Source organism: Aquila chrysaetos, chromosome 1, assembly GCF_900496995.4.
Source record: "Aquila chrysaetos chrysaetos chromosome 1, bAquChr1.4, whole genome shotgun sequence".
Classification (NCBI taxonomy): Eukaryota; Metazoa; Chordata; class Aves; order Accipitriformes; family Accipitridae; genus Aquila; species Aquila chrysaetos.
In genome coordinates, this window is record NC_044004.1 from 47,536,874 (window position 1) to 47,550,395 (window position 13,522).

The 13,522-nt window shown below is 45.4% G+C and overlaps 1 protein-coding gene across 10 annotated transcripts in view; it reads right to left on the reverse strand.

Annotated features, from left to right (window-relative positions):
• Positions 1–13,053, reverse strand: part of GRIA2 (glutamate ionotropic receptor AMPA type subunit 2) — a 97,693-nt gene extending 84,640 nt beyond the window's left edge. For all 10 annotated transcript variants that reach the window (XR_003926695.1, XM_030037363.1, XM_030037012.1 and 7 more), the window contains exons 1-2: positions 12,655–13,053; positions 12,110–12,250 (exon numbers count right to left, since the gene is read on the reverse strand). Coding sequence is in view for 9 of the 10 variants with exons in the window: in XM_030037363.1 (XP_029893223.1) it covers positions 12,110–12,250; positions 12,655–12,742 (229 nt within the window). In the remaining variant the exon portion in view is untranslated. The remainder of the gene's footprint in view (positions 1–12,109; positions 12,251–12,654) is intronic.
• Positions 13,054–13,522: the final 469 nt, after the last annotated feature.

Here is a 13,522-nt window from a genome sequence, read left to right on the forward strand (position 1 = left end):
TTCCATTAGGTGCTGTTACCAATTTCATTGTTAGGCATCTAATTCTCACCACTCAGTCTGGGTAACAGATGCCTCCAGCCTTGCTCTATTCCTGGACTCTTGCAAGTTCCCAGTTTGTACACGACAGTGTTATGCACCATAGTTTCTAAATCACTTTGGGGACTGGCCTGTATTGGCCTACTTTACGGAAGGGAATTGGAGATATCACCACAGCTAGGAAGGACTCATAGCAAGTGTATAAAGCCACCAAGGGTTAGAGAACAAGGAATTCCCAGAAACATCAGAAGCAACCTAAACTGCAATGTGCACATCTGCCCCTGGCTTAAAAATCTGGAAGGATGTGTAGGACAGTTCTGAACTGCATGAGATTTTTTTTCTCAAAACTCTCTTACAGTGTATCACAGTGAGGTATACCTTCTCCTGGCTCATCAAGTTATACGGTCTCTCCTTTGGTCTGTCATACACATTTAGGAAGCTGCTTTGGAACGAGATGAGATCTCCTGAGTTCTAATACAGAAAGCAATCAGAAAACCAAATGAACAAGCAAACAAAAAAAACCACTTTACACCTATCACTAACGCCACTATCACCCAACAAATCTGTATCCTAAACAATCAGTCACTGAGCAAGGAGTTCTTCACAAACTTAAACTTGGAAAGCAGAAGACAATTCTAATGAGATGGACCAGGGTTCCTGAAACAGATACTTTTCATATACTTAGCTGGTTGGCAGAGTTGAAAGGAGGAAAAGGAACCCTACAGAAAAAAACACAGCCTTTTTCTTAAAGAGAAGGGGAAAAAAAATCAGACCAAAAGCAAATATAGTTAAATCGCAGTGCACAAAACTAAGCTCACAGTTGGTAAGCAGTCTGTAGTGATACAACTAGGTTAACCATGTTCCTGAAAACATTGCTAGCTTCTTCAGGAAGTTTCAAAGGGCATTTAGTAAATAAGACACTGAATTTTAAAGGCACAAATTTCTTGCTACAGAACCACCAAAGTGTCAGAATTAAATAATTAGCAAAATTACTTTCACAGTCTTTTTAATAACCCAGTAGTAGCAACACTTGTTTTGGAGAACTGTTTTAAGCACTGTGAGGACAGAACAAGGAAAAAAAAAAAAGAAAGAAACTTCAGAATTAAATCTACGTTGTTGAAATATATCCCCTATATGAAGAGAGGAACATACCAAGTGAACTTTTTTCCTAATACATCTGTTTTTTAAGGCAGCTGATATTTAGTTTGGAAAATGGCTTCCACGTGCTGCAACATATAGATCTCAAGAAGTCATGTAACAACAAAATACTGCAAAAATTGAACACTGCAAGTTCCTGGAGTGCAAGATAAAGCCAGGAACACAGGCACAGGAAATCACGATTCTGAGTACCAGAAAATGAAAAGTAATGTTAGGAGTCACAACACTCACTGAACCACTGTATTCATGGGTCCAAAAGGAAGCCAGAAACAGTTCCATACAGAAAGGAAAACAAAAATCCTAAGGTGAAGTAAACCATTTTTTGCATCTCCAGAAGGACAAAGCTAAATGTAGTAATACTGGAGGCTCTTCAACATGTTAGAATAGGCATATAGTACCCTTGAAAGTATGTATTTATTTGGAATGACTAAGTTATGACTTAATATGATCCATGCTTTCCACTGCAAACACCAACTAATTGCAACAGTACTTAATAGCCTACAAAAATGTCAGAGTTCCTAAAAGTTGCTTGGGTGTTTACAGACATGCTCTTTTCTCATGAAACTCAGGAAATTATTCAGGTACTAAGTACATATACCAAGTGCTGTTTTAGACTCTGGAGTATCTGAGGCATCCCCACAGGCTGCCAGATGCACTACAGGACTTACAGGACACTCTTAATTTTCTGGAGCTGCACCTTGAGGTCACACAGGATATCATGACTATCACAAACTGGCTATTCAGCTATATTAATTGCAAGTGAATTTGAAGTGTCCCCACAAATGGAGACATTGAAGAATATATTCTCTTTTTATCATATCAAAATAGAGGTAAAGAGATAAGCTCAAAGAAACATTAAGTGCTCCACTTGCTAAAAATTCAGTATTTGCAGCTCACAGATGCTTGCTTACTTCTACAGAGAAAGTACACTAGTGAGTTCTATAAAGTCAAGCCAAAACACATTTTCCTACAAGTCAAAAAGGAGTTAAGAAAAAATGAAAATTTCAAATTTATGCAAAGATTTTACCAATAACATCCATGATCAAATGCAAACAAAGGAGGGGAGCAAGCATTATGTTTTTCCTCTTCACCTACACAAGCACAGACCAAACCTTTCCTTTTTTAGCTAAGCTAACAGTTCTATTTACATATTTATACTGAATTGAAATGGTCTAATAATTTTTCTAAGGTTTCCATGCTGAATCCTGACAAAGCACTTACGAGATGTGTGCGATACTTAAAAACAATGGGGTCATATAAGCATGTACCATAAAGTTTTTGGAATCAATATTCTGTAGGTCCAATAGATGCTCAAACATCTCGGCACTTTTTAGGAATTGTTTAATCCCTGCCTCTTACCATACACAAAAAATTAAATCAGTCTTCCACTCTCATACAGAAAAAGAAATAATACTAATTTTGGATCTGTTTTTTTTCATACTACCATCAGTGGAAGCTTGACCATTTATTTGACTGAGCAAAAATAGCCTGGCCTTATTACTCTGGAGTCCCAGACTACAGGATCAGGTTGCTGAATACATGAACTAATCCGATTAATCAGTAAAAGGACTGAATGACTTTTCAGTCATGACTTCTCAGAATTTCAGCATGATCCACTCTCACCAAATGAAAGCACCTTAAAATGGGGCAGATGTAAGGCTGTGAGTGAAATTAAAACCACACTTACACTGCAATTTATAATGTGTAGTGACTCATATTCTCATCTATTTCCTGATCCCTCAAATCCATCTAGTCTTTAAAGATAATAAAATTATATGATTATGTTTCCAGGTGTTCATTTAAAATGGCTTCAAAAGTTTAAAGCTGTGTATAAATCTGGCCAATTAATATTTGTTCTTGAGCAATTATTTAAATTAATATAACTGAATTTTCCTAACATTGTCTTTTTTTCCTCTATGATTTACCATAATAACAACAAAGGGCAAGAAATTTTCTTCCTGCTCCCAAAACCTAAAAGTTACTTCTCCCCCTTCCTGCATCAGGACACAAGTACAATTACTGAGGTTTTTTTCACAAAAAATTAATCGAGGCAGGAAAAATGAAGAAGAGTGGAGAGAGAGTGGACAGAGAGGGAGATTGATGTCAAAACAAAAATGGTCCAGCACTAAGGGCATTCAACTTGGAAGTGAAAGACAAAGGGTTAAATTCAGGTCCTCTGCCTGACATGGACAAGATATGAAATAACTGGGTTAAATTCTGAATGATTCTCCTAAACACTCACTGTAATTCCAGTGTGGATCAATCCTGGTTCTGCTCTAAGTAACATTGCTTTAGCTTATGTAAGTATGAGCTTGGTATGTGCTAGCCATGCAAACTACATTTACCCTGTTTTTCAAATATTACACCTGGAATAAACTCCCTGATATCAGTACGTCTGCACAAGGTACAATCACGCAGGAAAATTTTGCTGCTTGCAGGATCCCACATTTGTACGAAGAACCCCCTCTGAGACTGTACTATTAAAGTGTTATGGAATTTGCTACATTCATATGAGGGAAAAACAAAGAAAAGAAAAAAAAAAAACCCAGCATTTTGGCTTGGAAGACATTTTGTCAAAAATAACTCGTAACTAGTATCAGGGAGGAACATTTTGAGCATGCTAACCCTCAACATCCTCAGTTTCAAAGATTTATGAGATTATTGAACAAATTACTCTGACTTGCTTAGAACTGTACAGTCTATTTCATTAGCATACATTTGCAGACATGCTGAGATAGTTCACACATATAGAAAGGAATGCAACAGATTCAAATATTTTAGATCTACATTACATGGGATGGCAAAGCACATTCACCTTTTCATTTTATGGATATAAACCAGAGCCCTACAACTACCAAATACATTCATAAAAGGCAGAAAACCACAGAAAATAAGACAAATCCTTTCTCCAGGCTGCAAAGCAGTTGCAAAACAGTTCTGTCAAGCTCTCTAGCCCTGTTGCTGACATGAGCTCTGAAAGCAGTCTTCTCCGTACAGATGATGAGAAAATCTCCACATTACCTAACAGATTGCTGTTTAAATATCTATCATACCAAGTGCTTAGAAAGAATCTGTTGTTTGTAATTTTTAAAGTGTGAGAAAGAAAATCAGTTCATACCATTTGCAATAAGCAGAGGCATCTTTTCCACCCCAAGTCATGTTTTTAAACTTTCAAACACATTTATACCGAGAATAAATTACAGTGGTATGACAAACTTAACCACAGCAGCCTGAAAGAATGTAGCAACAAATCAATGCAAAATTAACTACCCAAAATTGAGATTAAACTGAATAGGTGGGATAGCATAGCAAGCACGTGTTCATAGATCTATTTTGAACATTTCATATAATTAGCCACTGTCCCTTACTGAGCTTCGAAACTCTTCTTTGACACCAGTTATATGAGTATGCATTTATGAGTCAGGGCCAATATGAACATTTTACACAATTTTGTCCTACTCTTGTTCACTGGAAGAATCATTTGGAAAAAATACGTCCCTTTTAAGACACAAATGGCAAAGTACTCTTTCTTTTTAACAGTGAAATGCAAGCACATTTACCTTCTGTAGTTAAGTAATGAAGATCCCATTTCCATGTGCAGTAAAGCCCAGTAAGTCATTCATGGACTAGCTCAAGTGATTGGTAATTCAGTTACAGGCCCAGCACCCCAAGCATACAAAGCAATCCCACGCTGATTTAAGTCAATGAATACAGACCTGAATATCCTTCCTCTGATATCAAATAAAATAGTAGATTAGAGTTGAAATAAGACACTTCTTGTGCTTCATTCCATCACCTTTAGTTGAACTGCATGTAACATTTCAACCCTCAAAAAAATCCTATTAATTTCTCTGAGTCAAGTTTGGGAGCAGGTGGTGGGAGACAGGAATAGCTAGAACTGAACCACACCTTGCTGCACAATCATAATGAATACCTTTTTCTTGTAATTTTTTTTTTACACTCTCATAAAGCAACTAGCTGTAGGTAAATGCACTAAGTATCTGTACATTAAATCATATTCAGGACAGAAATGTTAACTGTCTATATTAATTTCCCAAACGGGAACTTTAGGGGGGAAAAGGTAATCTCCCCATAAACTGCCTGATTTGAGAACCTTTCTTAAAACAATGAAAAAAAAAAAAAAAAAGAAAAAAAATCACAGATCTGTTATGGAATAATTATTAAACAACGGGGCATAGCAGCGTTGCATTAGAAAGTCAAAAATGTTCTATGGTGAGCCTAGATACAGATAGATAAAGAAAAGTAAATAGTATTTCAAAAGACATCTACACCACTCTGTAACTGCATGCAAATAAATACAATAGCAGTATTTTAAGCACAGTTACTGATTTTAGAAGGTCCAATATGAATTTGTTCAACATGCTGTTATTTAAAACCTGCTTTTACTCCTTACTGTTGCAATATGCATTCACTACGTTTGCCTGATGCTTTTATTCACTCCTTATTGTTTATCTATAAAGAATTCATTATTGGAAAGACTTACTCAATTAAATCAAAGCCCTTTTTCAGTTTCAACAAGGTTACATCTAATATGTACTTGTACTCAATGCAGATTTTTTTTTATGAACTTACTAAAGGGAAACATTAAATTTTCAAGACAAAATAATAAAGATGCTCCACAAACCTACATATTTTGTATAAAAACATGCAGACTTTTGCCCTATAACTCTTCAGAAATCTATATGGCAAAAGGAATTAATCCCTTGTCCACAGTCTTCTAAAAGCAGATGCCACTGTATTCATGTTCTGATAAATGCAACGATAAGTTACAAAATAATGGAAAAATCTTGTTGATTTCAGAAATGAAAGTTCCAGTTAACTGTCATATGAGAAACCCATTCACATAAACATATAGAGAGAGTTTGATATATACAACTAAATTTTTTACCTATTCAGGTATCTTTTCAGTGTTATTTTCAGTCTGACCTGACATTCCTCGGCTTCAGTTGCAGTGACGCTGGCTCCAGAATATGGGCATGAACCTTCAATATAAAAAATTAGTAATTCATGCACCCAATTCACAGGGTGAGAACACTGACATAAAGTGATAAATTGGCTTACTAGTAAGAGCTCTGAGATAATTCTCTTCAGAAAATGGATTGCAGGGTTTAATCAATGTCCTGCTTTTTATTTGTGACATTCAAAATAAACTATTGTTCACTATATAAGTACGTATGTATGTACATTAATATATACGTGTGTATATACACATACATATATACACATGGTTATGTTTACTATGGGTTATTTCCTCTCTTTATTTTCCTAAAAATTATTCTGACCAGCACATATCAGAGACTTATTAATTTAAAATTGTTTTTTCCGTGAGCAAATTTTTTCTTACAATTTAATCACGTTTTCACAGAATTATGCTGAATATCTTAATTTTCTACATAATGGTAATAGAACAGTCTTTACTGGGTTATTGTATTTTCAAACTAATAACATGTTCCCAGTTATTATATACCTTCCTAGTAATTATCAAAGAATTATCTGTTAAACATGCCTTAATTCTCAAAATTATTTTAATCATGAGAAGCTTGATCAAAGAACTAATGAAATCAGCAGTAACAGTATCACTTAACGCAGTGGCCCTTGGTTTAGGGTGTGTAACACACACTGGATAGTATGGTAAGTCTTATGCACAGAAGGAGTTAAGTACATCCCCAGCTATGTGCAGTTAATAGTTCTATCAAAGCCGGTGTAAATTAAAGCTTTCATTAGCATAAATAGAAAAAAGTTACTACATTTTCATATATTAAATATAAGTAAAAGCATATATAAGCATGAATATATTGAAGAGATTGACTGATAATATTGGTTGATTTAAGAGCTTGATTGGTATATTTAAGGCTTGATTGATATGCTACTCACAAACTGCTATTAAATGTAACTCACTTTAAGGTTTATAAGAGTAAAGTATATATTCATACTATATTCAAAACTGCATGGTAAATTTTTATTTCAGATATATGGACAAAATTAATGCAATAATCACCTAATAAAAATCTGAAAAGTCAAGCAGCCAAGCAAAAACTGTCATATTTGTATCTGCCCACATTCTGGATCACGGCTGTGTAAAAATGCTCTGTGAGCCAGGAGCAAAGATGCACAGCAGGGACAGCACTGTCACACAATAAATACCCCAGGTTTCTTTATGAGTTACTCTCAGGAGTAGAAGAATGTTTAAAGTTTGCTACAGAGCTTGATTTTGAGGGGAGAAATCTTTTGAGAGCAGCAAAAGCACAAGAGTATCTATTGTAGGCTACATCCTGGTTTTATTGTATCATTTTACTACAGCAACCCATCCGATCTTGTCCATTTTAATTACAAGGGGGTACACAACCTGCTTCACATCTGCTCAGAGCCTGAGAATTGTTTTATAGCAAAAAAGAAATGAGAAGGACCGGGAATACGAATGAACTGAAACATAGGCATTTAATAAATTCCTCCTCTCCTTTAAAATCAGTTATAAGAATTTATTGCGAAATATATTTAGGCTTGGTCCACAGTAATTTTAATTCAAACGAAAGCATCTAAACTTCTCCCATCTTTACCACTACAGGATATTTTTTTTTTTTGCATATTCGTTAATCATTTTGCCAGCAGTGTGCTGAATGCTATTTCTTTAAGAATGCAATCTAGAGCGTTACATTCCAAAATGGCTGGGAAAACCTTTGCCATGACTCCCAAGTTGCAACATGCTAGATATTCATAGGTTTTCAAAGCTGCTGGTTGAAGATATAATGAAAGGATCTAAGGTTTATGCATGAATCAGCATCCCCTTGTCATAATGTCATGGTGCAGTGATCCCTGCAGAGCTGTAAGACTTGATTTAAAACAGAAAAGCTCAACACTGGCTCTTGAGCCAGCAGGATTAAACATCCGGGATTGTGCATATATTACCTCTGTGCTGAAACTACTATATGAAAAACTTGTTACAGTTATGAAGGTTTTATAGTACTCCATAGGAAACCTCTCTTTAGGTGACTCCAATATCCTTTCAGTGCAAAAATATGTGAGTACACAATACAAATATCCCTCTTTGGGTTGGTGGATTTAAGAGGAAAGGATTTAATCTTCACTAGTTTCCTCTTTTCTTGACAGAATTAAGAATTTTTAAAAAATCTGATATCACTTACGGTCAGCACTTCTCCAGTTAGATTAGACTCAGTTACACTGTGCTGAAGGACAATAAAGTCCAGTGGTTTGGATACCTTCCAATTCCGCCCTATGAATTACCTGCAGTGCTGTACCTTTGCTCCAGCTGTTAACAGCCAAAGAGGTTCTGTTAGTTAACAGAACTATAACTATACTGTTACTATACTGTTAACCACTTTGCCTTTACCACCTAGACTGTAATCCTCCAAATCACCAAGAATTCTCAAAGAGGGCTAAGCCTTGCCCATTTCTCTTGAAGGATATAACGGTAGTCATGGCAGTGAACACCTCCTTTAATTGTGCCATCAGTCTGAAGAAAGACTGTGCCATCTCTCAATCAAAACCATTAAGCCTCCTAGTGACATCGACTTGCGAGGTGTCAAACTGCAATTAGATTCCAACAGCTACTCCCCATGACCTGTCAAGACAGCGTTCACAGGCCTTGCAACAGTCCAACAACCTAAAGGGACTATTATGGATATATTACGTGAGTTAAGGCTACCTACTCACAGAGTGTCCACTCCTCCTCTGCTACACGCATCTTCTGGTCACCTTTAAATGACTGAGTAGTCCTACTGTTTCAAACATCCCCCGGGGTACATGACCACCGTCTCCTCTTTTTTGGAAGTGTAGGAACCTGATTTAAAAGTAGTACCAGCAGTACAACTTGTTAATCTAAAAACTGTTTGTTCCATCAACGAACTCTGAGCAAGTGCTGACAATAAGTTTGAAGATTCCTTTAAATGCTTTTACAGTGGGTTTTTTGTCTGTTTGTTTTTACCCGGGATGGAATTGTATGCCCCGGCCTCCCGTTGGTTACCAGGCGGTGGGAGGGAGGCAGGCACACCCCCAGCGGGCGGGCAGCGGGGGGGGGGCGGGGAGCCCCGGGCTGCTGCCGGCTGCCACCTGCCGGGAGGCAGCGGGCAGGGGCCGGGACCGGGACCGGCACCAGGACCGGGACCAGGACCGGGACCGGGGGCCACCCCACCCGGGGCACCCAGCTGCACACCGCACCTCCCACACCCCCGTCCGGAGTTTCTGCAACCGGAAACCGGGCTGGCTTAGGGTTTTTAAATCAAACGCTGAAGTATTTCGGTCGTCGATTTTAGAAAATTTGTTATTCTTCGGGTAGAAAAGGGTCATTACTTCTGTCACGGTACAAGCCTGCCACTACATTTATGTGAGGGAAAATCGCCTCGCTGGAGTGAAATACCTGGCTAAACACCGAAGCATTTTCCGTTTCGTATTATCCTACATTTCTGTGACCTTCTTTTACACCTGCATTGTTTTAACTGTTGATAGTGCTGGGTTCGGACACAGGTTCTTTGTACACTCTTCTGAAGAAAAACAAACACAACCAACTCGCAGCTTTTTCAATACACTCGTTCTTATTTGAAATAAAGAGGACAAAAAAATGGATCATCCTTAACCGTTTGTACATGCAGTGCTCTGCAACCAACTGCTAAATTCTGCTTCCTATATGGCAAATATTTGTCTTCAGAACTCCTTGTTCTCCAATCAAACCTTTCTTGGAAGGTAATCAAGGAGATACTACACATATTTTTAGCATATGCTTCACCAGTCAATTAAATTGAATTGACAAGATAACTTCACTAAACCGTCAGTGGTGATCGAGGTGATGAAAAAGCAAGTTCATGTTCATGTCTTAATTTGGTGCTCTTCAAACTGCTTGGAAACGGAAGCCTTGGACAAGGTTCAGACAAAGGGAAACCTGAAACATGGATAGCATCTCCCTTGTGCTGGAGGTCTCAAAGTCCATTGCTGCAGTCTACAGCCTACACACATCACCTGAGTATCGTAAGAGTTCCGCCAATGAAGACAGCTAAGCTCATGAACAAGACTGATGCATGCATGCAAACACAGATAAAAAACTTGGATGGGATTGGACAAAAATATGAATCCTTTACTTCTGCAAAGACCAGGTGGCTCTATTTGTTCTCTAGTACTAGTAGGAAAAAAAAAAAGAAATCAGGCGTTTTACACAAACTATTTTCAAGATTTCATTGACTTCACAGAATTAAGACCCGTCACATTTTTGCAGAATGCCATCTAGACTGCTACACAACCCCTTACTTCACCAACCGTCCCAGTAACGTATACTGCAAATACTAACCACATGCAGTTCTCGTTGCTGGAAACCCTCATGACCTAAGCAAGCAAGAACTCCCACAGAGTTTGCGAAGATTAGCAAAGTAGCCTTACTGTGGCCGATTACATGCTCTGACCTTTTTTGACTTTAGCTGCGTGTGCTACACCCTCCTATCCTCACACATGCATGCCACCGAAAGATCCTTGGGTTGAGCTCTTGCACCACCTACCCCAGCATCTGTGCCGAGACGCCCCTCTTCAGCACCACCGCACCTACCGTAAAGTAGCTCAAGTAGGGGAGTGGAAAACAAAAACAAAAGGTCGCCAAGGGAGGGAAACCGCTCTCGCTGATAGCTAACCTCCAGATTCAACGTCCCTGACGGCTTGTCCCCAGGACAGACGAGGAAGCGGCTGGGGGGAGCGCGGCGCTGGGCGGCCGATAAGCCACAGCTGGGCGGGAGCGGGCAGCACGGGACCAGAGCGGGCTCTCCCCCCGCCCCCGCCTTGCTGGCCGCGCCGCTGCGGGACCCCCGGTTTCGCTTGAAACGGGCAGATCAGGCAGGGGAGCGGGGGAAAGCGAGCACCCCTCTTCGCCCTGGGAACGCCTGCCTCACTCTCACAACTCTCAACGCCGGCACGGGCAGCGCCCGCAGCCCCTTGTCGCGGCTGCCCCTTATCGCACGCCCGGCCGGCCCTCCCCCGCCAGCCACGCCGCTCCGCGGGGTCAACCTGCGCCCCGCCGGGCCAAACGCCGGGCGGCTGCCGGGGCGGGGGGGGGGGGGGGGCAGGCACCGAGCGGCAGGCGGAAGCCCCCGCCGAAGGGCTCCCCTCTTCGCGCTCGGCCGCCCGCGCTGCACCACCCCGCCTCCCCGAGCAACGCATGTGCTCCGCGCCCCGCGGCACGCGTGCGGCCGGGCCCGGCCTCGCCGGAGGCGGAGCCAGCCAGGGCAGGACAGAACCGCGCCGGCCGCCCGCGCAGCGCGCCGACGGGGGACGGCTCGCCGCGGAAGCCGCGGGGGCGGCGGGCTCCCGGCGAGGCTGAGGGGGAGGCGAGAAGGCGGCGAGATGGAGCCTGGAGCGCCGCGCGGCGTAAAATGGCTGATCGCCCCCCGCAGCCGTCCGCTTCCGCGCCCCCTTGACTGTTGTCGGGAGGGGGCCCCGGCCCGGCCCGGCCCGGCCCTGCCCTGCCCACGCCGGTTAACGGGAAGGCTCCGCAGCCGCGGCAGAGCCCGCGCCCAGCTCTCGGGCGGCGGGGCAGCGCTGCGGACGGTCCCGCGGCCGCGCAGCCTTATGTAACGCGTGGGGAGAGCTGCCGGGCGGGGGCGGCAAGCACCATTTTAAACCTCCGCGAGGGCTGGGGAGGCGCACGGAGACCCCCCGCGCCCCGTTTCCCCGGGGCCGGAGCCGGGCCCGGGCCCTCCGGCACCTGCTCGGCCGCGGCGGCGGCGACGCAGCGCCCCCCTTACCCCCCCCCAACCCCAGGACCCCCACTACTACCACCACCACACACACAGAGAGGAGCCCCCCCCCCCCCCCCCGCTGCGCGGCGCCCCGCCCCCGCCGCCACAGCAGGCTGGCGGGCAGCGCGCGCAGTGCGCAGCGGCTGGCGGCGTCCGTTACTCACAGGCGTTGGTGACGGCGAAGCTGTTGGCCACCTCCAGGTTGTCGATGTGGGGAGTCAGCCTGAACTCCGAGGTGGAAAACTGAACCATCCCTACCCGAAACGCGCTGTACTCCTGATCGGCGCCCCTCGGGAACAGCCCCCCTGCAGGGAAACAGGCACACGCGTCAGACGGGCAGAGCACCGCCGGGGCCGCGTCCCTTCCCGCCGCCGGGGCTGGGCTGGGCTGGGCGGGGGTGCCCGGCAGGCTCCGCCGGCTCGGGCAGCGCTGCCGGAGCGATCCCAGCGGCGGGTCCGTCCCGCGCCCGGCCGCCGCGGCGGAGCCCGGGGGCGCGACGGGACGGGCGGTGCGGCTCGGGGGAAGGCGAGGGGACGGGGGAGGCGTCGGCCGCGGCTGCCGGAGAGGACCTCACGGGCGCCTGGCGGGTACCGCGGTGGGGCTGGGCGCGCGGCGACATGACAGGAATGCCCGAGTGACAGCGGCGGGGATGAGGGAGCGGGAGATCCGTCGGGAGGAGAGCGAGGTCCCCCGGCATGCGGGCACCTACCGATCTGTATGCTGTTAGAATTGACCCCCCAGATCAGTCCCCACAACACGGGAGCCAGGAAGACAGAAATATGCATAATCTTTTGCATTTCCAGGAAAAGTAGAGCATCCACAAAGCCACGGAAACAGCCCTTTCTTCTTCCCCGTCCTCCTCCTCTTCCTCCTCCGCGGAGCGCGCTCGTCAGCAAATTAGATCCTCTGCGCGCCGGGCGAGCGGCCGGCGGGAGCACGCCAACCGCGGGAGGAAAGGAGCGAGAATATCCCCGCGGCAGGCGCGGGAGAAGCCGGTGCCCACGCTGCCGCCGAGAGCTGCCGCCGCCGTCGCTCCGGTCCTCGTCCCGGCTCCGGAAATAAGCGGGGGGGTGGGTGGGGGGTGTCGGAGGTTGGTGGAGAGGGGGGGGGGGGTGGCCGCGTGCCGTTGGCGGCGGCGCCGCTGTGCTCCCGCTGCCTGAGCGCGCCCGCCGCCCGGCCCTGCCCTCACACGCGCTCGCCCGCGCTCTCCTCGCATTCAACGGGCGGGCGGCGCACCCGGCGAGGCGGCGGCGGCGCGCCTGCGCGAGCCGGGGAGGCCGGCGGGAGCGCGCCCTTCCCGCCCCCTTCGCCGCCGCGCCCCGCCCCTGCGCGCGCGGCCGCGGCGAAGGCCGCCGCCGCCAACCTTCAGCACCGCGGACAGCGGCGCTGCGGCGGCCGCGGGGGGGCGGCGGGGGCCCGGGCCGGGACCGGCGGCAGCACCCACCCCCCCCACACACCCCCCGCCCCGGGGTCCATCTCCGTGTCCCGTCCCGACCCCGGTGCCTCGGGGGAGGTGTGTTATTTCCCTCTTCCCGCGTCTGTGTCCCCCCCCCCCCCCCCCGAAAGATCGTGTCTAA